Source organism: Cyclopterus lumpus, chromosome 19 (assembly GCF_009769545.1).
Source record: "Cyclopterus lumpus isolate fCycLum1 chromosome 19, fCycLum1.pri, whole genome shotgun sequence".
NCBI classification, from domain to species: Eukaryota; Metazoa; Chordata; class Actinopteri; order Perciformes; family Cyclopteridae; genus Cyclopterus; species Cyclopterus lumpus.
This window is the reverse complement of record NC_046984.1, coordinates 7,311,927-7,338,091: the sequence shown is the minus strand read 5'-3', so window position 1 is coordinate 7,338,091 and position 26,165 is coordinate 7,311,927. Positions and strand designations below refer to the sequence as shown.

General features: G+C 43.5%; 2 protein-coding genes across 2 annotated transcripts; one reads left to right on the top strand and one right to left on the bottom strand.

Annotated features, from left to right (window-relative positions):
• Positions 1–21: 21 nt before the first annotated feature.
• Positions 22–1,350, top strand: ndufaf8 (NADH:ubiquinone oxidoreductase complex assembly factor 8). Its single transcript, XM_034558487.1, has 3 exons — positions 22–302; positions 866–976; positions 1,063–1,350. The coding sequence occupies exons 1-3, from the start codon at positions 222–224 to the stop codon at positions 1,081–1,083; spliced, it is 213 nt and encodes a 70-aa protein (XP_034414378.1). The 5' UTR covers positions 22–221; the 3' UTR covers positions 1,084–1,350.
• Positions 1,351–1,360: 10 nt separating this feature from the next.
• On the bottom strand, positions 1,361–18,453 carry slc38a10 (solute carrier family 38 member 10). Its single transcript, XM_034558488.1, is given in 20 exon segments — positions 1,361–3,478; positions 3,579–3,638; positions 3,641–3,718; positions 4,850–4,918; positions 5,008–5,293; positions 5,295–5,425; positions 5,508–5,675; positions 7,555–7,708; positions 7,808–7,914; positions 9,155–9,266; positions 9,758–9,940; positions 10,132–10,234; positions 13,281–13,405; positions 15,675–15,818; positions 16,599–16,692; positions 16,871–16,916; positions 17,078–17,150; positions 17,152–17,211; positions 17,791–18,010; positions 18,202–18,453. Coding segments are annotated over 19 exon segments (3,225 nt in total). The 5' UTR covers positions 17,881–18,010; positions 18,202–18,453; the 3' UTR covers positions 1,361–2,336.
• Positions 18,454–26,165: the final 7,712 nt, after the last annotated feature.

The window sequence follows — 26,165 nt, the reverse complement described above, 5'->3', positions numbered from 1 at the left end:
TGACGTGGATATGAGCGTATCACATTACCGAATATCTCGCTGGACGTTTTCTTGATGACAGGGTCAACAATATGGCGCTCTCCATGGTTTACAGAGATGCTTCATCTACAGCTTAAACGTTTGCTAGTACATTTAACAAACTAGCGTTAAGTGTTATCGGGTTATCTATCAATTTAAAGTTAAACACCTCAAGGACTTGCGTTGACGCGTGAATAGTAACTATGTCTGGGACAAATGTCTGGAGTCGCAGTCGAGAGAAAATGAGACTTTTCCCTGAACTTTTTGCACAGTGTGCAGGAGAGGTAAGCCCTGCTGTCTTCTCTTAAGGTAGGGACATAGTGTCTTAAAACTCCGACATAGTTCACATTCAAATGAATTCCAGCTAGCTGCCTATGCGACTACACACAGTCCACACGATCTTTGTTTTTATTATCAGATTGGAGATTGTAAGAATTGATACAATAAAGACTGCAGAGTGCAGGTTACAAGAGGATGCCAGTCATAAACACTGGAAGGTAGATGTCATATTTGTGGATCCCCTTGTTTGTGTAGCCAACCTCACTTAGTATTTTTATTTGATTCAATGTGTATTAATATATGTAGGCTCGGGTTTAGCTGCGGGTGAATAGGTTGAGCTTTATTCGCGTTACTTTATGCAGTAATGCATTGCAACGCAGTTCCCTTCTACAGCAAGTGTCTAGTAAGAATCACCAAGGGGTGTACAGAGCACACAAAGAGGTCAGCAGAGTAGAAACATTACAATCACAGAGAGGAGAATTTTTTTTACATGTTTTTTTTTTTTTTTACCATTAGTGAAAAAGATGATTTTTCTTTTGTCTAATGTCAACTTGTGTGTGTGATTCAGGCAGCAACGTATGGGAAGTGTGTGGCAGCTACCACAACAGGCAGACAGGAGCTGAGGAAGGACATGTGTGCCAAGGAATTTGAAGCACTGAAGACCTGCTTTACAGCTGCAGTAAGTGATGACTCAGTAATCTTCCTGCTGGACTTATGTAGTCGTGATAGATGGGTGTGATTGAAAAGTAATACTCTTTATTACAGGCCAAGAAAAAAGCCAAATGAATGGAAATTCTCCCGGCTTTGTTCGAGCTGTAAATTCAGTCGACCAACCTCAATTGTGGAAAGAGACGACTGGAATATTCCAAGTGTTGATCGACTTCTGGTGCGGCATCGTGAAAACAGAACACTTCCTCTACTGTAAATGAACTGGATGTGTTAAAACATGTACTGCTGCTAGTCTTTAATATGAAAGACTGAATGTAATATACAGAGGTGAATAAAACACTGCCGTGATTATCAGTCTTTATCTGGTCTGAACACAAACCAACAGCCGTGGATGTAATAGAGATGCTTTTTTATTCATTTTTAATTAGCAAAATGTACAGAAATACAATGCACAGAAAAATAGCCTCTTTTTCAGAAAGGTTGGATAACAAAGAAACCCACTGTCCTTAACTCAATGTACATATTTTATATTCTCATAACTACTGTACTCTTTACAGTAAAAGTAGAAGCAAAAAGAACACAAATTGAGGAAATAAATGCGACATCTTGTTTTGATATAACCGCAGCATATGGATTGGAAGGCACTGATTAATGAACAGGGAATATATAGTGAAGGAGGAATGATTGATAACTAGATTCTTGGATCCAGCTGATTCTTTGTCCAGTTTATCAAACAATATATACCTCGTAGCTCCAGCATGAGGCTGAATACGGTTACTTTCATTTGAAAGTATTGTGAAACAACTCCGACCAAGGCGCCCACATTACATCCAACATGTGGTACTTGTATGTTCAAAGACACCTTAAACATTGATCACAATTTAAACATACCAAATATTATAATATATACATCTCAAAATAAAAGATAAATACTAAACTAACCAAACTTAACAGAAAATCCACATAGGAGACAATAAAGCACGAACAGAGAGGCAGACTCCAGGAAGCTGGTGATAAGGGACTCAAATACACAAACATTAATATATCCACCCTGTATAAAGAAAAGGTATTGCATAGATTTACATACAATTTTAAACAGGAACCCCTTTCAAATTCTCCTCCCCAGAGACAAAAATAAGTTAATATTTACATGCACTTTGCTCTTTAATAAAAGTGTGTGGGTTGTTTGCAGAGTACACAGTATAGAGAAAGAGAATCTGTTCCTCTTTGTCCATATCATGTCTGAAGGCAAGAAGGAATGTAAGGCAACGATATAATAGTCCACAGTATTCAAAGTGTTCTCCAGGTGTACATTATTTGTTGAACTTGCTGTCCAATCATTGAGTGAGAATGTGTGTGTCTAATGTGTGTTATGTCGCCCCCTCACCCTCTGAGGCCTGTTTAATCTGCCGCGAGTGCACCATTGCCCCAGCCAGTAGCTGCTCCTCCAGGGCCACGTGCAGGTCAGAGCCTCCCAGCTCCAGCAGGGGCTCCAGCCCCGGCATCCCCCTGGACTCCCCGGTCTCCTCTGGGGGCCCTCCAGCTTCTCTCGGTCCCAGTGCTCTGCGTCTCCGTCTTAGATCCATCTCTCCCCGGTCCCCAATCTTCTCGTGGGAGCCTTGGGGGTGAGCATCGGCTTTGACGGCCTCGTCTTGCACACCTTCTCCGGGGTCCGCCTGAGCAGCAGCAGCTTTCTCTTTGAGGTCTCGTCCTCCTTTCTTCAAAGCTCCACCATCTTCTCTCTCAGCCCCCTGTGCAGCCTGTCTGTCTTCTATAGCTTGCCCCAGCTGGGCCAGCCTCTCCTGAGCCTCTTCGGTCTTTTTCTCTTTCTTCGCTCTCTCAAGTATTTCATTGTCTGTATTCCGCTGAAGTCTCTCTTCTGCAGCCTTTTCCTCTAAGAGTTTAGCCTTTACGGCTCTCTCCACCTCCAGCTCCTGCTCTTTGGCCAGCGTTTCCTTCATCTCGCGATCGCGCCGTTCTTTTTCCACTCTTGCCTGAACTTCTTTCTCTATCTGTTCTTTTTTAAGATTTTCAATTTTCTTCTTTACCTCATCTAAGCCGACTTCCTCCTCTTTAAGTTGAGCTACCTGATCATTTTGAGGTACTGGCTGACGGTTATCAGATCGTGTCTTTACCAGCGGGACTCCCCTAGCCCCTAGCTCACTCTGCTTACGGGATTCTCCTCCAACTGCAACATGGTCATCCTCCTTGTAAGCTGCTTGAACGGCTGCATTTGGACCCCCAACCTCTGCACCCTTGTGCCTGGCCTGTGCTTGATTCTGGTCCACGGCCTGAGGCTCCGCAGCACCAACTACAGCACCAGCACCAACTACAGCACCAGCACCAACTACAGCACCAGCACCAACTACAGCACCAGCACCAACTACAGCTCCAGCTCCAGCTGCCTCCTTGGGCTCCTTTGCGGTTGAGTTCAGGCCAGACTCTTTGGGCTTTGCTGCTCCATCGTCCATCTCCTCCTGAAGGCCTTTCTCTGCCTCACCGTCAGCAGCCCCTTTCATTAAAAACAATTTTGTCATGCTTATTTCAAACATTGAACACAGCCACCTACGATCTCAAGTGTCCCATCTGCAAAGCAGCAGGTGTGCACCCACCTGCAGGTTGTTTCTGGTGGATTTCCTTGTGTTGCTCTTCTATGAAATCCAGTAGTTTTCCTGCTGGTCAAGAAGTCTCTTCTGTTGCTCTTGCTGCTGCTTGATGACCTGCAGTAGCACTGCGTGGTCGAGCTGGCCTTCTGTAGGACAGAAGACGTGAATTAAAATACGTCACAAACTGCTCATTAGTTAAGAAACTTAGTTAGACTGATGTAGGACCAGTCTCTAGGTGAGAGGAGAATGGAAATATTCCACTATGGTTTAGTACGGACTCATGGACCCATTCAAAACACACATCTAGATTCTAGTCTTTAACAAACGGGAATGGGCAGCTGTAGACACACACAAACTATGTTAGGGGGGCAAGATACACTGGCACATTATTTAGTTATGATTAAAATGCATATTATGATATGCATTGTACGTAGAGTACATGTAAATATCTATAAACTTGGCCCAATGAGTGAGCGACAGACAGATAAACAGAAGAGGCAAGAGGGAATTCATACCTGCAACCAGCTTTTTTATCACTGTGATAGGAGTCCGGCACAGAAAGACAGAAAAAAGGGGTAAAGAAGGAGAAGGACAGAGAGACAGGAAGCAAAAGTAAACAGAACAAGAAAGTCAACAAAAGCAAAAAAAAAAAAAAAAGACTGCATGGTGTACACAGCAAGGTCAAGAAATAGGAGAAAGGAATGGATTTGAATATTTCTGATAGGTTTTACTTTTTGTACCCACACAATAAGAAAGTACAGATCACAGAGATCAGATTATACAAGATAAAACAAGCAAAGTGAAACAAGAAAAAGAGTCAGGGACATAAACATGCAGCAGGCCACAGCAAATATTGTACAGTTTGTTACAATATAGCCACTTCAAGGAAAAACCCACATTGATCACTTTTTATTTGTGAGTAAGTGCTTTACTTTACGTTTTATTTCCCATGTCCTCTTTCCTTTTATCCCCTCAATTGCTTGTATTTTAGTTATTACCTTTTCAAGAATAACTTTAAAGTTCTAGTAAAGTTAGGGAAGTCATGTGTGCTTGCTGCGTGATTTTTGGTCATAAATGTGTACCGTCTCTTAAATTAGCTGGACACAATGATTTTCATCCAGCTTTATTTTAGATTACATCCAATCCATTGTATAAATACAAATGAAAAACGATAAATGCATCACCAAATGATACATTTTTTATTAACTTAAATTGCTGCTAAGTAAGTGACCCAAGACCATTAACTCGATGCCCCTGATGTTTTCTACTTCACTCACCGTCCATTTTCTCATCTGCTGTGTCTTTGCTGTCTGCAGCCGGAGCCACGTCTCCTTCAGAAAGTGGAGCTGAAGAACAACCAAATATCACCAGGTCAATGTTGTATTTTCAGAGCACTGTTTTCCCATACACGGGTTAGGGTTAGGTTAATACTCACGTTTCCCTGCAGCATCTGGAGCTTTGCCCACCTCAGCTACATTCCCCGCAAGAGGATCTTTCACCGGATCGAGCTTCTCAACTTCCTTTAGCCGGGGAACGTCCTGCTTTTTGTCTGCCTGTGCACCGGGCTTCTCCACCAGTTCACCAGAGCGGACTTCACCTCCACCCAAATCTACCTCCTCTTTCCCCACAACAGCCACTACAGGCTTTGGCTTCTCTTCAACCTTGTTGTCCTCTTTGTCCTGTACCACCACCACAGCTTGCCCTAAATGTTGCTCTTCATTTCTTTTTAGGTTCCTCAGGTTGTTTCTTGTCTTCGACCATCTCTGCGTTGTTCTTTCTTTTGTCCACCTTGACCGCGTCATGAGGGATGGGTGGTTCATGACGATGGGCCTCGTCCTCTGGCACCGCGACACCTGGGAAAACGGAACAAAACGTCACTTATTCTCACCAGTTCAAAGTCCAGTGAAGATTCCAGCATGGGTCCAGTTTCCTTACCAGCACCAGGGCGGTCCAACTGCACCTCTTCCTCCTTCCTCTCAGGTAGTTCCACTGGTCCTTTAATCTGGGGGGGCTCAGGCGGGTCCCTGTCTACTGGTCGTACGGCCTCCACAGCCGGAAGGTCCGGTTTCTTTATCTCCACCGGCTTCTTGTTCGGAGGGTTTTCTACATGCAGAGGCACAAAAACACAATCTATAACAACACAGACCACTACTACTAAACATCACCTCTATTAAAAGGGCACAGATCCCAGAGCCGAAACGTGTTCCCTGTTACGGCGAAAATGTGTAAATATAGTAAATCTATATTACTAATAGATTCATACAACCATAAAAAAAGAAAGAATGTATGCAAGAATATGTTTTACACTTGTTTAATACCGCTGTTGCTGGTCTAAAAAGTATGAGACTAAATTAAGAAAACATCAATTTGATACCTCATTTATTTCACCGTTTCTCTTGTCTGAGAAAAGTTAAATTACTGTTTTCTAGTGCATTACTATTTAAAACTGGCCCGGACATGAACTCTTTATTTTATTGTGCTGTTGTGTTTATTACACACATTAACAGGTGGCATTAAAATAAATTAACACCTCCGGTGTATCTTGCATGAACTGTGGGACTGACGCTCTCAGATGTAATTGAATTCAGGCCGACGATACCAGACTAGTAGATCCACTAGGTGGCAGCAAGCACTGGCAATGTCAAAACTAACACAGCTGGTGGGGTTTAATAATTGAGCAAGAGACAGACGAAAAGAGAGAGGGACATGAATTAACATTGAAAGTGACAAACAGGAAACGAGTGTATCGGTTGGACCTCCAGTCAAAATGTGAGGAAAGAATGCAGTAAAATCTAACTAGGAAGAATCACAAAGATGGAGAAAGAACTGGTGCCAGTGAACAGGTTAGAAACTGATGCCATTGAAGAACCATGGGGGTAAGGAGAGGAAGCGGAAACTAAAAGCACCTCCTTATTTACCCTAAAATGAGAACATTAACTCAAAAGGTTCCTCACTGCCTTATCTCCATTTGTTTCCCCTCTACCCACCCCAAACCCATATCACCCTCTTCCCTTTATACAGCCAGAGCTTGCAGGCATTTTATAGCTGCCACAAGAGATGTGGGGGGAGACGGAGGTGTAGACAATGTATTTTGGGGGGATGGGGTGGCAGGAGAAATGAACAGAGGTAGAGGGGTGGAGAGAAATTACTGGAGTTTGAAGGGCATCACTCTCGCTCCATCAATGTCAAGCACTCAGCGCTGCGCTCAGATATTATCAAGAGGTTATCTCCTCACCCCGCCTGTCTGTCTATCAGTCCCTGTCTGTCTCCATCTTTTCTTCTCGCAGAGATGAAAGAAATCCTTTCTTTGGCTGTGGCTTTGTGCTTTTGTTTTAGTCTGGCTGGCCCTTTGCCACTGGCTCATATTGTCTTTACGTTGCTCATATTGTCTTTACATTGCTTTATATTGTCTTTACGTTGCTCATATTGTCTTTACATTGCTTTATATTGTCTTTACGTTGCCCATATTGTCTTTACGTTGCCCATATTGTCTTTACATTGCTCATATTGTCTTTACGTTGCTCATATTGTCTTTACGTTGCTCATATTGTCTTTACGTTGCTCATATTGTCTTTACGTTGCTCATATTGTCTTTACGTTGCCCATATTGTCTTTACGTTGTCTTTACGTTGCCCATATTGTCTTTACGTTGTCTTTACATTGCTCATATTGTCTTTACGTTGCTCATATTGTCTTTACGTTGCTCATATTGTCTTTACGTTGCTCATATTGTCTTTACGTTGCCCATATTGTCTTTACGTTGTCTTTACGTTGCCCATATTGTCTTTACATTGCCGTTTTAGGGCGCTGTAGTCCATGACTTTGAAACGCCGTTGGAGCTATTTGCATTAAATAATTACAGATAACCCGTGCTCCGGCCCGTTCAAGTACACACTTCCATGGTTAGTTAGTAAACAACCTTCTTCTATTGTCCATCTAGCAGATAAGTGATAGCCAGCCTAGCCCATGCCATGATCTTTACCGTGCGGTTCAGGAAGGTCTGGTAAAAGCAGGTCGTTCTTGAATGGTGCTGGAGGGGGAGGCGCTTGGACCTTGGTGCGGGGGCTTGTGGCCGAAATTGAGAGGGTGGTAAAGGTGCTGACCAGCAGGATGCCCAGACCCACGAAAAGCACCAGCTAAAGGACAGCGAGAAAGAGGAGAAGCACAGCAGGTCAGTGAAGAACACATTTTCCTTGAGCGATTGATCAGGAAAGGGTTAATTCTGACTGAGTAACCTGAGAAATGATGCTGCTCTTCTGGATCTTCTTGTAGATGAGCGCGGGGCATATGAAGCAGATGAGGCTGCCCATAGTGGCTCCAGTCAGACCCAGAATGGTTTCCACTTGAGAGAAATGAAGAAAAAAAACAGGGATCATCTTGTCGTCCTGTAGAGTGATTCTGCAGTTATTAGGGGGTACGTGGCAGTAATGACCTCAAATCTTTAGTTGACAGTAATGGATAAAAAGCTAAAATAGTTAGATCAAAGTAATAGCTAATGGGTAAACAGTTTAAATAATTAATCAAAAGTAATGTATCAACGGTATGAAAATATAACAATAATCACTTGTCATGTTGTTAATTATCATCCACATTGAAATCAATTGAGATAAACGCATTTTGAAATTGACCGGTGAGGTGTCAATGAAGGGGCACTTGAGCTCCTCTAATAGGTACATTAACATTAGCTAGAAAACATTAGGAACCACTGCTGTAGAGCGCACTGGGCCAATCATAGCGCCAACGTGGCCGGAGGTGAGGGGTACTGCTGAGCGCACGGTTCCATATCTCTGTAGCCACAAAGCTCAGAGCTAGTCCCCATATCGATGCTCTTCACAACTCGCTCCATTCATATCTGCCTCAGCCATTTATAACCGGCACCCACCCAGCCCCAGGCTCCCATCCATGGCACCCTGCTCTTGGCAGAGGCAAGCCCTGGCACCACCCCTGCCTCTGGCTGGGCGTCGGGTCTAGAAAACCCATCGTTCATCCAGAGGACGGACGCCATATTGTCTCCATCAGATTTAGTGTCCATTCTCCCCAGGGACTTACCTCCCTTCTTCTCAGTCTATTAGTCTGATTAGATGCACAAAGGGCCAGCCAAACCCAGTGTGTGTGTGTGTGTGTCTACCCAATCAAAAGTTTTATAAACAGCCTTCATATAAAAAGGATGAATAAAACATAAACTCATTCTAACCTTTACATCTCCCCCATTTTCGAGCGGGATGGAAAGACTCAAAGAACCTGACAGAGCCAATATTGGTGTGTACATATATTTGTGTGTGAGAGTGAGTGAGTGAGAGAGAATAATAGCCCTATCTTCCTGTCTGCCCGTCTAAAAGATAAAAGTTAGGGCCCTGATTTAAGGACTGTGTTAGAGTGTGACAGTCACTGACTCGTAAAGTCACATTCACACACACGTCGTAAAACTCCCCGGCTACTCCGCCCACACAAAGGAACACAGGCACCTTGAAGACCTCCAGTCAGCAAGCTGTATACACACTCAATTTAAATCCAAGCTGGATTGTACTCTTTCACACACACACACACACACACACACACACACACACACACACACAATGTACCATTGGGGATGAGAATGCCTCCCAACATGGTGCCAAATACAATGCAGAGGGTGATCATCTTAAAGCGCAGAGGAGGGATGTATCCCCCGGAAGCAAACGTCCCGTCCTTCTGCTGTAAGATGAAATCAAAGAGTGAGAAAGACACAACATATTTACTAAATCTCCCAAATGTACAATTGAGTTGGGTTTTCTTTTCAGTCCCAGTGTGGAATGTTACTTATTTCTCATCATCATATTACCAACAGCCAGTCAAGAACCCAAGCAGCTCTTTTCCTCCTGGCAGAGTCAATATATGGTTTTTCTGACTTTTTAGATGGAGCAACATGTTTCTGTTTCCATTTATTGTCAAATTGCATTACAGAGAGGATGGGAGTGCCGGCTACCCAATTTTGAAGGCAGTGTATAACCACTGTGTAATATTGTGCATTAATTAATTAAATTAGAAAAGAAGGTTAGGCTCTATAGTATGTTGTCATTCAGCAAACACCTACCAGAAGGGGGCTGTTGTTACACACATCACATAGGTAACTTCAGTCTCTAAACTTGTATCCAAAGCTTTTTATTTATTTTTATTTTAGGAGTAGCAGCAGCATTCAAGCTCACCTGCTGCTCAAAAAGCATGGTGTTGATGGCCTGGCGACAGGGCAGGATCATCATGGGGAATCCTACGGCCACAGACATCATGAAGCCCACACGGATCATCTCTGTCACCAGGTTGGACGGGAAGTTCATCAGCACGTTGCCGGCGATGTTCTCTGTGAAACTGACATAGCCAAAGAAACCCACCTGGTTCAAAGAGGGTGGAGAGAACCAAACACAGGGTTGGCAGGAGAGCAAAAACGAGGGACACATAAAGGAACATTAAAATGGTGACTGACGGCATTCAATAACCTTTCAGGCACTGGTTTGAAGACGTTTGATTAGGACGAGTAGACACTCTGTCATAATGGTCACATGGAAAGTGTGCTTCCACTCACCGTGATGTAGAAGACGGTGACCACGTTGAGGCTCGAGGTGAAGATGGTGCTCATGCGTTTGACGGACGGCTCGTCCAGGCTGTCGTAAGTCGGCAGCACCTGCCTGTGAGAGAGAAGCAACAACACAACAACACACTCGGCTTGCTGGGTGACATAAAGACCACACGAGTACTGCTCTTGTGCATTCTTGTGCTGTCCACATTATCAGATGCACAACTTTCAGCGTTGGGAAGTGGCACTCCTGAGCTCCAGCAGGGAGAGCAGTCGCATGAATGTCACATTAATGGGAACGGCTCTGTAGACTTCTCTAATGAGCAGCCATATGGAGGCCCATTTGTGACATTTAATAATCAAATGATGCATGTCTTTTTCTCATGTCCTTGTCAGCATCCAACTTATGTGTGCTTGTTTAGCCCATTTAAGTTATAACACCATTAGACAGTCATCAGTACACCCACATGCAATTAAGTTGTTATTTTTTTTCTCCTAAGCTGTAGTTATTATCTGCATTGTTTTGTTATTGATTGTAGTTCACTGACACTTCTGCAAACTTGATCTAAAATGATCTCGTCACAAAACAAGCAAATCACAAAACTATATATATAATATATATATAGCTTGTAAGATTATTCTTTTTTTGAGATAAAAAACACAATATAAATTCTTACTTAGATTGAATAGTTTGTTGTTCTCGAGCTAATGCTTTGTTTCATATATCAACTCCCTTTACGCATTACATTACTTATACCCCGAAGGGATCATTTGTCCCGTTATTCACAAATAGATTAGTTGATTATTACTTGCAAAAGTGGGCCCCAAATCACTCAACTGTAAGTCAGAAGTCCGGGCACATAAATATATAAGGTGAGAACATCCAACATGCACATGAATGCAACAATATTGTTTTAGCTTGTGGATTTCTTTTTTTAATCAATATATATTAACTAGCAATTAATATTTACAAATTATCATCATGGCAGTGGGGGTGGTAAGTAGGAAGTGTTTGTCTATATTGAGTGTGTGCGACACAGAATGGGTGGCAGTAGTTACTCCTGAGTCAGTCCATCTGTAAGCACGCCGATGCGTCTCCCTCTGTCATTTTCAGTTCTGCGCTATCAGAGAGCGCGGCGTCGTCGAGGGAACCGTCGGCACATTAACCAGAGTTTACAGGCGTTATATATAACAGCAAGTGCCTGGCAGGTTTTAGAGCATTAGACACTTTCCTGGCAGACTCTTTGTGCTCACCTCCTCTCTTTCTCCATCTCCCTCATGTATGTGTGAAGAGAAGAAACGGAGAGAAGAAACAAGAGCGCGAGAGAGAGAGAGACACCACGACTTTCTCGCATTCTCTCCTTGCTCGTCTTTCTTTCGCACAGTTTTATGAGCAAGCACTGTCCCGTGGGGCTTTTTCTTGATGCTTGTTTAATCCGCAAACCAGTAAATCTCATAGCCAAGGTTAAAGAAAACAGCACATTGTAAGTGGGGAGCTGAAGCATCTAATGGTCACTCAATAGGCCGGACTGAGAGGCTAACGGGTTTCTGCTTTAACGCCGCCCTTAAATGGAGGAAATATGATGGAGTAAGTCTTCAAAGTGTGTGTGTACGCGTGCTGTAGATAATATCATTAACTTGGAGTTGAAAGCCTGCTGACCGTAGCATCACATGTTCTTCTTATGCCCCTCTATAATGAGCTAACTGCTTCTCGCCATTCAAACACGCAGCCAAAAAACAACAGGGGCAGCTCCAGTCCCGCCATAATGGTGATGTTAAGTCATATTTTAACTGAAAGTGAGCACGTTTCATGAATGTAATAAAGATCCAATGTGCTGAGAGCTGTTTAATCAGCCTGCGAATACATCAGCGTGTGTCCGTAAGATGGCGGCAGCCCAATGCGTTGATTAGTGGTTTGGCTTTAGCCGCCTCACGGAGCCCTTGCTTTGCGTGGCCGGACCACAGGCCAAGAAATCCCCCTGCCAAATATCACTCAACACAGCTAGTGGGAACACACACACACACACACACACACACACACACACACACACACACACACACACACACACACACACACACACACACACACACACACACAACACACACACACACACACACACACACACACACACACACACACACACACACACACACACACACACACACACACACACACACACTTTGTGGGCTTGCATTAATTAAAGTCTCATTTGAGTCTCATGGCAACGGTCACCCATTCCTGCCACTTACTCCACTCTCCCTCCCACAGCAGCGTCACCCAAACATCTGGAACCTAATGACTTCCACAATAACAGTCGCTGCACCTCCCCCAGCACTGCATTCAAACGAGAGATAAGACTTTGTACACCCAGATCCCATTAGACCTTCACATTACCCTTCGCCAGCCCAACTCACCGCAAACCCACAGCCAGCGCTAAAGCAAAGAGGACAGGACAAAAGAGGCAGTGACAGAGCATGCAGATGAGTGAAAATGGAGAAATAAATGAGTACGGTGGCTCAGAGAAGCTCTGATGACGCTGCAAGAAGTGACACGTCCGCAGTCACTGCGAGGAAAGTTAATGCAATGCAAAGATTGATGTGAAGACCCTCAAACTGTCCAGCAAAGAACATTAAAAAAAAAAAAAAAAAAGGTCTTAATGATTGCCAGACTATTTAGGTCAGCGTTCACGTTTATTTTGACAATGTTATAGTTTCAGAATATGGACGTCTCTAAATGTTAAAATTCTCATTGTAGCGTTTGTGACGCAGTGAAGTCACGGTCTCGTTCTACAAAGGGCAGAAACTGATGGGCTGACAGGGAAAAGCACACAGGCAATAATAAGCAGCCTCCCTTTACGACGAGCAATTCCTCAACAACCACCTCATCTCCACCACACGTGTGTGCCTCTTTACATGACAGACGCACCCAAACCCTCCGCCCTGGCTTACAGCAATGATGCAAGTGCACATGCATTAACTATAATGTTTGCTCAATTTCTACATGCAGCTATGAAGGATTCACTGTGCCTCGGCTGGAGTCAGACAGTGGAAACTCCCCCATTTGAGTATCTATCTCTCTCCCCCCCCCCCCCCCCCTTATTTGACATTAGTTTCATTACATGGTCCTGTGCGGGTGGAGGGGCAGGGGGAGTACTTACGACTGACAGGCGAAGGCCATCCCACAGATGGGGAGACAGCGAAACACACCCTCCCAGCGCACCACATTGACCTGCCCTAGCCACCAGCCGCTGAGCAGCCCATGTTTGAACGAGGACAGCACCACCTAAAGGGAAGGAGGGGGCAGGGGAGGGGGTTACGGCCCGGACCAAATGAAGATGGGGAGGCGGAGGAGGGGGACGGACGAGGAAGAGGGGGGCTGCACCCATGCTGGCGGCTCACAGACAGATAATGAAGGTAATCAATGAGGAGAGAAAACCAGAGAGAATGAAGAAAGGGAAACAACAAAGAGACATGACAAGAATCCCCATACTGAACATAAAACCTGTCATAGCTGAATAAATTGAGTAACGACAGTGATATGAAATGAATTAAAGTGAAATCATGAATTTGATCAAATAAAAAAGACTTATGAAAAGGTGATCGAGACATTAAAAAAAAGGCCCCACAGGTTTTTCCGATCAGCATGTGGTTCTTACGTCCTGCTCCTTTTACCTGACAAAGTCCCAGAGGACAGCAGAATCCCTCCATCACCCTCCAGCCTCCCACACCGCTAATCCTGGGTGTGGGGCGGTGGTGGGAGGGCAGCGAAGATGAAACTTTCAGCTTAGTATGTTACACTTCTCTGCCTTACTACAACTGCCACCAAGAACACACACACACACACACACAGACAAACAGACACACACCAAACCCAAATTAAAAAAATTTGAAATGGGGATGACTCAGGAGTGGGCGGAAGGCTCAGGTAGGTGGGATGGGAATTTAGGGAGCATAAGGGTGCTGGGGAGACATCTGGCTTCCTTCTCTCGCCAACCCCCACCAACTGCCCTTATGGTGGTGGTGTTGTTGCGGGGGTGGTTTCCTTGGTTTACTTACGGGTGACAGCAGAAGGTTGTGGCGATAATGGGCAGGCACTGAATGACGCCCTTGAAGCGCCACAGGTGAACCCGCTCCACCCAGGAGCCTGAGATAATGCCATAGCGCAGGGACGACAACACTATCTACAGCAACAGCAGCAGAAACAGCAGGGGGACAGAGGGGAGCAAACAAAGGGTGCAGAGGAGGTAGTCGAGGGGAGTGAGGGAGAGCAGAAGGACACGAGGTAAACAGGAGGAGGAGAAAGAAGTAAGAGGGTGCAATGAGCAGAAATGAATAAAGAAGGGTAGGATGAAATGAGGGAGGGAAGGAGATACATCACTGTTAGAGGGTTAGGGATCTGGACTGGATCTAAAGCCAGACACACACCACTGCTCCGGGTTATCCCCACACTACGAACTATGTGTCACATCAGACGAAGAAGGTGTAAACAGCAGTGCGGAGTCTGTGGAAGCAGCAATACGGGTCAGTAGAACAGAACCACACACACACAAACTCTGTGTGTGCATTTAAAGAGTAAACCAGCTGAATCCCATGAGGCAGAAATCTCCTGCTGGACCGTCTCTGGAGTCAAACGTTTTTAGCATGTTGCACCTGCATATTTGACTCATTATAATCCTCAAACTTTAATCTTCTCATGTTTCCAGGTTCCAAAGGCGCCATGTCCATATAATCATTCCGGTTAACTGATTGACTGGGACAGAAAGGGATGTACAAATAGGAATAAAAGTATTTCCTAAAAAATACAAGTAATTTGACAAGCATGCAAACAGCATGGACTGGGCAAGAAAAATAAAGTCTGAAATATGTCAATGCGTTTGATACATTAATATATGAAAAAATGAGCAAATAAGAAAGATCATTCCCTTAGGTTGCAACGGGTTGTGATTTAGTGGAGTTGACTATGTGACCTCCATTTGCTTTGCACTTACAGCGCTTAAAATGTCTCCAGTGGCCATATTCCATGTGGTGTCTCTCTCCCGGGGAAAGACTTAGTTTTAGCCAATAAAGAGCAGTGCAGCAATTGTTTTCTGCCCGATGTGATTTAGTGTGACGTTGCTCTTTAAAAAAGAGGAGCAAGAAAATATTGTGTCAGTAAGGAAGACATAGTATTGTGCAATGGAGCGGATAAGGAGGAATTAACATGGAATAACATTTGTCCAAACAATATTCTGAAAATCAAATGAGTTTCAAGTTCAGACAGAGAGCAAGGTCAATGAACTGTGTTACAAATGCATTTATAGTATTTATATGCAAGACTACATCCTTGAAGAAGAAGACTGCACACCGGCTTCAGAATCGACTCTAGTACTTTAGGTAAACACATTACATAGACAACAAAAAGCATCACACAAATTGACATATTAAAAAATAAAGTAATATTCAAATGGCTGTCACAAAAACTGCCCTCCCAAAGCAAAGCCAACGTGTATCCACTGCAGTCTGTTCAGATGCCCTGCGTGGGGGTGTGGCTGCCTGTGTGTCGGTGGGCTCACCGTGAACATGAAGAAGGTGTAGAACATGAGAGCCATAGCGGAGAAGGACTGGATGGAGGACATCAGGTTCCTCTGCAGACTCAGTGGGAGGACGATGAACAGAGACACGGCGAACAGCAGCAGCATGCGGAAAATGCCCGTCACCTTTAGAGGGCAGCGGGACACGACAACACAACATTGTTTCTTCAGGGTTTACTTAGACTTGATTCTACCTATTCGTAGTAAGTTGGTTTAACTCAATGAATCATATTATTCCAACATTTACAACAGTTTTCTTTGCTGCTTAGTGAGTGAACTGAAGTCTCAGAACACAGACCAGCGCAGTGGATAAGAAACATACACTACCGTTCAAAAGTTTGGGGTCACTTAGAAATGTCCTTATTTTTCAAAGAAAAGCACTGTTTTCTTCAATGAAGATAACATTAAATTAATCAGAAATACACACTATACATTGTTAATGTGGTAAATGACTATTCTAGGTGGAAACGTCTGGTTTTTAATGAAATATCTACATAGGTGTATAGAGGCCCATTTCCAGCAACTATCACTCCAGTGTTCTGATGGTACATTGTGTTATTAGAAGATTAATGCATGATTAGAAAACCCTTGAAAACCATTGTGCAATTATGTTAGCACAGCTGAAAACAGTTATGCTCGTGAGAGAAGCTATAACACTGCTGCAAATGGAGCATTCTTTGATGAAAGCAAAGTTTGGAAAACAAAATTAATATTTCAAATATAAATCATTATTGCTAACCTTGTCAATGTCTTGACTATATTTTCTATTCATTTTGCGACTCATTTGATAAATAAAAGTCTGAGTTGTCATGGAAAACACGAAATTGTCTGGGTGACCCCAAACTTCTGAATGGTGGTGTATGTTCAAAGATTAAGAGATAAATATAGAAAATAATGATCTCAAACCTGTAAACCCAACAGCTGAGCGAAGAAATTTGAGCCCAGATCCGCTATCACAACGTAGAAGGCAATACAGGTCCCCAACATCAAACCGATCATACTACAGGGGCAGAGAGGGAGAGAAGATGGGGGCAATCTGCATTACTATTAGCATCTATGCTTTTGGAAATAAACCCACTTAATTGTTGGACATTTATGATAATTATCTGAGGAAGATCAAGCCACAATATACACTTCAAATACAGAATAATGTGTGCAGTGAATTAATTAAGACTTGCCTCATCTCCACCACTGTCTTTCCTGGTTTCCCGTAAGCATGGAAAGCTGCAGAGAAGAGAGCGGTGGGAAAAATCATCGTGAAGTGGTTTTCTGTAAATGAAGTGTAACTTTCTGCTGCTGGTATAATTGCATCGGTCTGCTCAGTCATGATGGCCATCGCTGCTACTGCTAACTGTCAGTAATAATACAAAAAACAGCTAATTAACATTATTAAACTCACCCAGTTCCCGCATAGGTCCGTCTTTTGGTGCTACTCGCTGTGTTGACCAGGAACATGCAAAGACTTGTGAGTCATCACGAGCAGAAGAAACAACAGGAGAGTTCCCAGCACTATCCCACACTATAAGAGACGACAGGACACTTCAACACACATAGAATAGTCCGGGCATATAGACATCTTACTTCATAACCAAAAAGCTAAATAAAGCCCTCTATGAAATCATACAAGCACCTTTTTCTTGGCGAAGTGACCTTGAATAAGTCGTGATGACTACTGCTAGACTATCTTCAGTGCATTTAATCCTTCAAAAATAATTGCAACACCAGTCCAAATAGGAAACATATTTGACAGTTTTACATTAAGTAGACCAAAACATGAAGGTCTATGGAAAGTGTTCAAGATATAACAAAAGAATAGACAACTTATCTGTGTAAAAGGATATATGCAACATTATTATTGAGAATGTACACCACTTGTGTGTAACATGAAAATAATGTAATTTTGGGGAAGCTCTGGGCTGTCACCCCATATCTTCTTTAGTTCCTTCCGTGCATTAATACTTACAAATAATCATATAACACTGACATCTGCATAATTACTTTACCGTATGGAGGACATATAATGCCATTTAAAGTAAGTAAATAAAGAACTTCTCGTATAGGTCGAAGGTCGTGTTTTCGACAGCAGCAGCCGCCCCACCTGTTTGAAGCAGAAGGGCATGGTGAGCACGCTCACTCCCACGATGCTGTTCACCACGTTCATGATGAAACCCCAGTTAGACGCCGTCATCCTGACCGCGTAGTGGCTCGTCCTCTCTCGGGGAGAAAATGTCAGAACAAACGGGGTCCAAGGCGGGGGACTCGGGACTAAATTCCGTGTGTGTGTTTTTCTGACTCCTCCGCCGATCAATGACGTGGCGCTGCACGAGCAAACACACAGAGACACCCGAGTTACACGTTTGACACACTTGAATCTCCCCAAGCTTTTGTAAAATACACACGGAGATTAAATACAAATATAAAAATAAAAAATGAATATCGGAATGCCATAAAGACCATAGCCTTCAGCTAGCAAGCCGCCGTTAACCGTTAACGTCGGTAGTTAACTCACGTGTATCTGCGCCTCAGGCGGGCTCTCCCGTCGACGTCATCATAGATGGTTTCCTCACATCAAAGGGCCCTTTGTCGTTAAAGTGCGTGTTCGTGAGTGTGTGTGTGTGTGTGTAAGCAACAGGTTAACGGGAACTCTGATCAAAACAGACCAAGTCCAACCTGGTTTTTCTTTCTTTTTTTTCTTTCCCCGAGCGCGTCTCCAGGAAGTAGAGATTACAGTCGAGGAAGTGAGCGACAACACGGGCTGGTTCGTCGCTGTGGAAACGCTCGGGCGCCCACTAGTGGACACTTCATGTACACACTGTTGATTTAAACTCCTGTTTTCCTTTTTCTGCTTTACTTTTTCCTCCAGCAGCACAACACGTGGTTCGTAATTTCGGAGAAGTTTCTGTTGTCGTGTACTTTGCTTGAGCCTTACCTAATATCTACTACAGTACATTTCACAGGGGAACATGTTGTTATCAGGGTTGACATACGAGCCAATGAAGGCAGAGGTGCTTTCCAAATAAGAAAGGATGTGATTGGTTTGCTGGCTGTGTCTATCTGATGACGACGAATCAGGTGACCGTGGGAGTTTGAACGTTTTAAGCTAGTTGCTAACTAACAGACGAAAAAAACATGGTTAAACGTCAGCCATTGTGCAGCAGAAAAGAGACATTGTGCAGCAGAAAAGAGACATTGTGCAGCAGAAGAATACAACATATTGTTTTCCAAAAGTCGGCAACCGAGCAAAGAAAGTAATTCAGATGTCCAACAGGACCCGAGGACCACAACTGTTACATCCCATCTCAACTTGAGGCCCAGTCTGACCCTGAAGCAGAGAGGCGGTGGCGGGTTAGGCACCAGGTTAGCAGCCCCACAGTGTCCCGTTTCAACAGTAGCTTAGAATTATTTCAACTATTCCTCCATCACAGTACGTTTAGCCGACAAGTTCAACAGTTTATTTCGTATGCATATACCCCGTTTAAGCCTTAAAGCTGAGTTAAGATCTGAAAACTGCTTGTTTTAATTTTAATTTGGAAACTTACCACCCAGATAAGTTAGAGGTTCATCTCCAATATGGACCGCTCTACTCAGAGCGCGACTGACTGGGGAAAAGGAAGAGTAATCCTGGTGGGGCAGTATGAGCTTGTTTATGTCATCGAGCTACTCACAAGGCTAATCTGTGGTGTAAATCCTGTATGAAAAAAGATATCTACAGGTCATGATATTGTAATAACAACAATCTCACAACAACAATGTCACAACAACAACAACAACCGTGGTATTATTAGGCACAGGAGCTCCTCTTCGTCAATCCAACTCTTCCATAATTATGTTTTACAGCCAGGAAGTTACTAAACTACCTACAATCTAATAATTTCATATAAAATATAACAGTCACATGGTTTCTGCATTATGAGTGCCTTTACTTTTGATACTTTAAGCAAGTTGCTTAAAATACTTGCTTGCTTGTGCTTTTTCTTGAGTAGGATATTGAATGAAGGACTTTTACTTGTAATTTAATATTATTAAAACACATGTTGTGTTGCTATTTTTACTTGACTAAAGAACCTGACAAGTTCTTCCACTACTGACGAGCTCTGTAATCATAACAATACCAACAGACTTGCATGAATCCTGTTTTTCCAGATGCCACAGCGATTCCCTTCAGGAAAGGGAAACAGGCAACAGAGGGGGGGGGGGGGGGCAAAAGGACTAAAACAGAACAGGCAAATCGTGGATGACATCAGAAAACATACTCAGCCCGAACACCTGAAATGTTGTAGTTGAATTTATTTCAGTCAGTCTCAGCGCTTGTCCGGTGCCCTCTCCCATAGACGACTATTGTGTTGTTTGACCAGGAAAGAGAAGAATGAGAGAGGGTTTGGAAGAGGGGGTGGGGGGCTTGACCTGGGAGCTTTCCCTGAGCCGGGTGTGCTTTCCCCCGGGGACGAAGGATTTTCAGAAGCAGAGACGTGGTGAAGCTTTGAGAGACGGACAGGAGGGAATTTTGAATTGTGTATACGGGTGTGTGTGTGTGTGTGTGTGTGTGTGTGTGTGTGTTTGTGTGCACATGTGTGCCTTTGTGGCAAAATTGTGCAAAGTCCTTTCTGACGAATTTGTACATTCTATTAAATCATCTTTAACTCCGAAAACACACTTTTGTTAACTTGAATATGTCATCATTTTGTATCTTTCAAATTGACATAGTTTCTATTCTTATAGGATCCATTGTTTTATTCACTTATTTAGCATTTAACCCTCCCTGTCACCGTTTTAGAGCCCTGCCTTCTCCTGAAATGATATAAATAATGTTTATTGTCATTACGTGTGCATGCCTATGAGTGTGTGCATGCATATGTGTGCGATCAGAGAGGTTAAGACAGGAAAACCCTGGCCATTGTGCACCAGTGACCCCTCAAAATCAATGTGACAGACCGGCTGATTGGCTGGAGGGTCCTGTCTCTCTGCACCTAATCCCTCAAGGTAGACCCTCAGCCAGGCCTGCTGCGCTCGTAAGTGCGTGTGTGCATGTGTGCGTGTGTGGATGTATCTCTGCTTGTATGTGTGTCTTTCTGCACCTAATCCCTCAAGATAGACCAAAGGCCATGGGACGGGGTATTAGTGCAGTTACAGGGGGTCAGGCCAGCATGTGTGTCTGTGAGAGAGAGAGAGAGAGAGAGAGATCTCTAGTGTGAGCACTACTCCACAGTAGTCCAATTAGGCTGCAGAGTACCTATGTATTTCTATGGGACTCAGTCATGTGTGGAGGTAGTAGTGGGTTTTAGGGTGGGGTAGGAGAGGGCACATTTTAGGGCAGATTTGGACGGATAACCTAGTTGGGGCGAAATTAGACGCAGGCATCTGGATTTGACCTCAGGCCCTCAACGTGACCCTGGGTCACTCAGGGGTCGCGGGCCACAAAGCAGAGCGCTGACCCCGCACAGGTCAAGCATGCGGGCGGCTGAAAGGACGCCTTTGTGGGGCCTGGCATGCTCACTATTTCCCATGAGCACCAGGGGACCGTGTCTGCCCAGGAAACTGGACCGGAGAGCGGGCCAGACAAGGTGTGTGTGTGGATGGAAACCACAATTGATTTTTGTTTATGTTTCTGCTTGTTTGCTTTCTGATTATCACTGACTGAAGGTCATAGTTTAGCCTGATTTTATTTATTACTTGGTGTGTGTTTATGTTTGTGCTGTTTGGAGGCTTCGTAGGCCACAAAACTGTCAGGTAAAAACCTTGCAACTGCAATTTATGTGCAAACTTCAGTTGAAGGATTAAATACTCCTCGCTTAAAAACAAATCTTCCACCTGTGGGTTTATTCCCTTTCAAATCCAATCCTGTCGTCCTTAGTGCCTGAGAAGTTGACATTTTGGAGATACATGGTTTTGTACTTGTGCTTATGTTTGTGTATCAGTGAGAAAGATATGGCATAGAGTTTTAGGTATGCCTGTGGTCGTTCGCTTGTGTACATCTGTTAGCGCCTCCTTAATGAGGGCATGCACGCTGCCTCCAGTCCTGTGTGTGGCCCTCAGAGAGGGAGAGAGAAGCCCTCTGCTCCAGTAATCACATTTAATTACGCACCAGCATTAGACGGCCTATGAATAGGGTTTTTAGGCAGGCCTCTCACACAGAAATTGTCTGCATCCAGCTGAACATTGCCCACCTTTGTCCTGCCCATCCCACTATATTCTATTAACACTTTGTCATTTGACCATCAGCAAAGCACCTCGGTCTAGCGCTAACAACTGCTGGACTAATGCCGCACATTAAAAACTGGAAGGTAAAGGGAACAATAGACGTTTTCTTGGCTGAGCGGCTTGTGTCTGCCCCATTAATGAAGCAAATGGACCACACATTGGACTGCGTCCACAATTACATAGCACCTAGCATCACAGATAAAAGGACGTTTCGTCTCAAGAAAAAATCCTGTCGGGTTTGCTAATCTCAGGTTTAAGTGACACATTCGGGTGCTTCTTTTGGAGAGAAGTGGAATTTACTTTGTTAATCTCTGGGGGGTCGGGGGGATGGAGGGAGGGGGGGGGGGGTTCTTGCTCTGTGAAATCAATTTGGAAGCGGAGCGTTTTGTAAGATGACGTGGTATTTTGTGTCGCACAGAGAGAGAGAGAGAGAGAGAGAGAGATGCCAAGTCGCCATCTGCACCGCTAAGTTCTGTATGCGTGCATGTGCAATGTGTGTGTGTGTGTGTGTGTGTGTGTGTGTGTGTGTGTGTGTGTGTGTGTGTAAGTGTTGATATCGACATGAATCACTATGTTTAGATGCAGGAAGATTTCTGTTCCCACTCAGATCACCTGGTTTGGTGTCAACTGGCGTAAACACCCCAAACTAAACATGTTACTGTGGCATGGAGACATCTGTAGTGCGTTTTACCTTATTAAGGCTTGAAAATACACGATCCCAAAGCATTATGGGTACATTTTGTATTCCCTTTTTTTGCTGTATTTGCTATTGTGCACTGTAAGGTTGGAGTAACACTTTGCTAATAACCCTCTCATCACGTTGACTGGTTGGGTTTAATTCTAGGCGTTTAAATCCAAAGTTTAATCCCGATATTATATTATATTGGTTCTTTGGACACCAATACAATTGTTAAAGTCTGCCACCATACTATTGCAATTTGATTCAATTTAGGGGCCTGTGATTCAAATGATATTATATCATATACCTATTTAACAAAATCAGTGACATTTCTATAAAGAGGCAATGGAAATATTATTAGGAAGGAGGTGCTCTTCTCTCATGTGGAGTGAGAATTTAAAAAGTAAAGGCGCATTTTAAAGATGACGATATGTATCGATGTTATTGGTCACTATATTGTTCCAGATAGACGTATCGCTACTCCGCTATTTAATTCCTCTTTTGACAGCAGACATGACACTTCTTTTTTTTATAGAGACTTTGTTTCGGGGAAATACATTTTTTATTGACTTACTCACACACACACTTACACACACCCTCTCTCATACACACACATCATACTCTTTCTCACCCACACACACACACACACACTGATACACACACTGTGTCTGAGATAACGCCCAAATTGACCATAAATTCAGTGTGTTTTTTAAGAGGCTAGACTCATAAAGAGAAAAGGAGCAGCACTGATGGGTCAATACGGCCCATCCAACCACACGCAGTCTCTCTCTCTCTCTCTCTTTCTCTCTCTCTCTCTCTTTCTCTCCCTCCCCTCCCACTCTCTGAGATGTCAATACACACACACACACACGCAGTGTTACATTTGCATGAGTACACTCGATCACTTTCATATATGCATATTGTATACATATCTACGCACACTAAAGCTCATGATGTACAGTATGTGGGGACTTGCACGAGAGTGTATGAACACACACACTGAGGGCCGGAGTGTAGTGAATGGTGTGTTTGACTGGAACAGAATGACTGCGGGGATTCATGCTGGCTTTCCTCTATTAAACTCTGCAATAAGGCTCACTGTGTATGGGAGTGCTGACGTCCCTGCCCGCCTGGATGATCTACAGCCTGTGTATGTGTGTATGTGGGTGTGCATGCTAAACTCTCTACCTGTTCCCAGTGATCTATAGCTCCAGGGGATTTTATATACCCATAATATACGAACATTTGTGTGCATTTGTGTGTGTTTAAATCAATGTTTGCGAGTGAGCGTGTCCACACGGGCGTGCAGCTGCATGCTCCACGGCTCCGGTTTGCAAAGGTTTGGGGTTTGGCACACAGAGGGAGGGAATTCCTTCGGATTCGGACCGAGACAGAGAAGGGTCTCACTGGTGACTCCAGGCTGCTGAAAACATTGGACGTGGGAGTGATAATTTACAGTCCGAGCGGGCTGCAGACTGAAGGGGACTCAGTGAAGTGGTGTAAACGGGCCGGCCTGTATATCTCCCGGTAATTGCCGGTGTTCAAGCCCGGTGCAGAGAGCCAGGAGAGATGGTGTTACCCCAGGTTCTCCTCAGGCTCCTCCACTGCTCCTTTCTCTGTGGCCGTCTGCGAAAACAGGCCTTTCATTTAAAACACTGCTTCACATGGCTCTCTGGTGCCAGCAGAATCATTAAGATTTTAGGAGTGGCACTTATACCACATGAACAGCCAGGTCCTTACCCCAACGAATATTGGGATTATTCCTTGTTTTTTAATTTGTTTTATTTCTTCGCTGATTTATTATAGACGTAGTCAGAACAGACAGCAGCCTGAACAGACAGCAGCCTGAACGCCCTCAACAAACCCAGTAAGCCTCGTATGATACAGACTAAAAAAACTCTTATTAAATATGCATTTCTTAAAGTGCACTTAAAGTGCTCCGTGCACAGAAAGTGAGAGGATTTTTTTTTTTTCCCAACCGCAAAAGGATTACATAGAGGAGACATGACAAAAAACAGACAGCAGTTTGACATTGAAGTAGTGAGTCTGTAGCAGAGTCTGATAGTCTGGGGCGGACCGTTTGCCACATTTGCTTTCAACTCTTTTGACCATTTCCAAATCCTGCAAAGGAGTTTCCTGGAAGTGAAACTAACATTTTCTCACAGTCTCTTGTGAGTCTTTTGTGCCTCTTGCCACATGGAGGCGCAGAGTGCTGTAGGATCAACAGAAAAAGTGATGATGGAGCGGTTTGAGATTTTCAAAGGTGATTTTACAAACAAAACTGAATCAAAGTGGGTTTAGCTTTTCTAATCAATCTGTGCCAAGAATCCGTGCACATTTTTGATTATGTTTGATGCCCATCTTTTTGATTGTGATTCATGCTTGGTATGTAAAAGGGTTTGTTCACATAAATTACAGGCGTAATTAGCCATGCAGTTTTATTATTATTTTATTTATTTATTTCCTCAAGTTTTTAAGACAATCCGTCTGTGAGGTTTCTGCTGATATCTCAGTAGAAGGAGGTAAATGGAATTTTGTTCATGGAGCTCAAATAAAAAAACAAATTACAAAATTTAAACTGCATATTTACAAAGAAATTACATCACAGTGAACAGTCTTATGAACTACTTTCTACCAAAAAAAAGTCCCTATGAAAATGGTTGGTGAGGTTTGTGGATTACCCCCAAAAAAACCAGGACATTATTCTTGAAATCTTCTTTTGAAAATGATTAATTTCAAAGTTATGTGTATTTTCAATGCGGTGAGAATAAATTATATATAAATACATATATATATATATATATATATATATATATATATATATATATATATATGTGTGTGTGTGTGTGTGTGTGTGTGTATATGTAGATTTTTAGTCTAAATTGTGAAGGAAATAGTTAAGGCCACGTCTTTGAATACACATTAACATCTCGCCTAATAACGTCACAGCAGACATCAAAAAAGTGGACTGATACAAATATTAACGTACAGCTCCTGTTTTTGTCATCTCTCTTAGCAGAGTGTGTGTGTGTGTTGATGCAAACACAGCAGATTGCCCGAATAAACTGTAAATATATCTTCAATCCCAAGACATGCTTAGGCACTTGTCAGCACAAATTATGGGCCGATGCTCATAGTTATGGATGTTAAATCAGTAGAGCAACACACACACATAAATATATATACATATATACATACAAACATAGACCTTAAATTACAGGCCAGAAGATTGTTTAACTCTTGCCAGGCTCATACATTCGTCCAGTCTTCTACATAGTTTTCCACATTCCTCCCATTTCTTTTTTCTCTCTTTTTTTTCCCCCTTGAAGGATATACTATATCCTTTTTCCCTCTCTCCCTTTTCACAGGCCTTCCCCGCCTCTACTTGTTCTCCCTTCCTCCTCCTTTTCTTCTGTTCTCATCGAAATTCAGCTGTGTAATTCCCTCTCCGAGGACACCATTGATCTCTCCCTTCCTGCATGTTTGTGAAACACTGGGCGGCCGAAGCAAGGCGGCGAGAGGAGAAGGACGAAGAGGAGAAAGTGAACTGGAGAGCGAAACAGGAACCAGAAAGAGAAAGCTTAAAAGCGGAGGAA

What these genes read in the sequence shown, in the direction of transcription:
- ndufaf8 (XM_034558487.1), top strand. Translation starts at nt 222, where the DNA reads ATGTCTGGGACAAATGTCTGGAGTCGCAGTCGAGAGAAAATGAGACTT. An exon ending in TTGCACAGTGTGCAGGAGAG is followed by an intron (nt 303 to 865) that starts GTAAGCCCTGCT and finishes TGTGTGATTCAG; the next exon opens with GCAGCAACGTATGGGAAGTG. An exon ending in AGACCTGCTTTACAGCTGCA is followed by an intron (nt 977 to 1,062) that starts GTAAGTGATGAC and finishes TCTTTATTACAG; the next exon opens with GCCAAGAAAAAAGCCAAATG.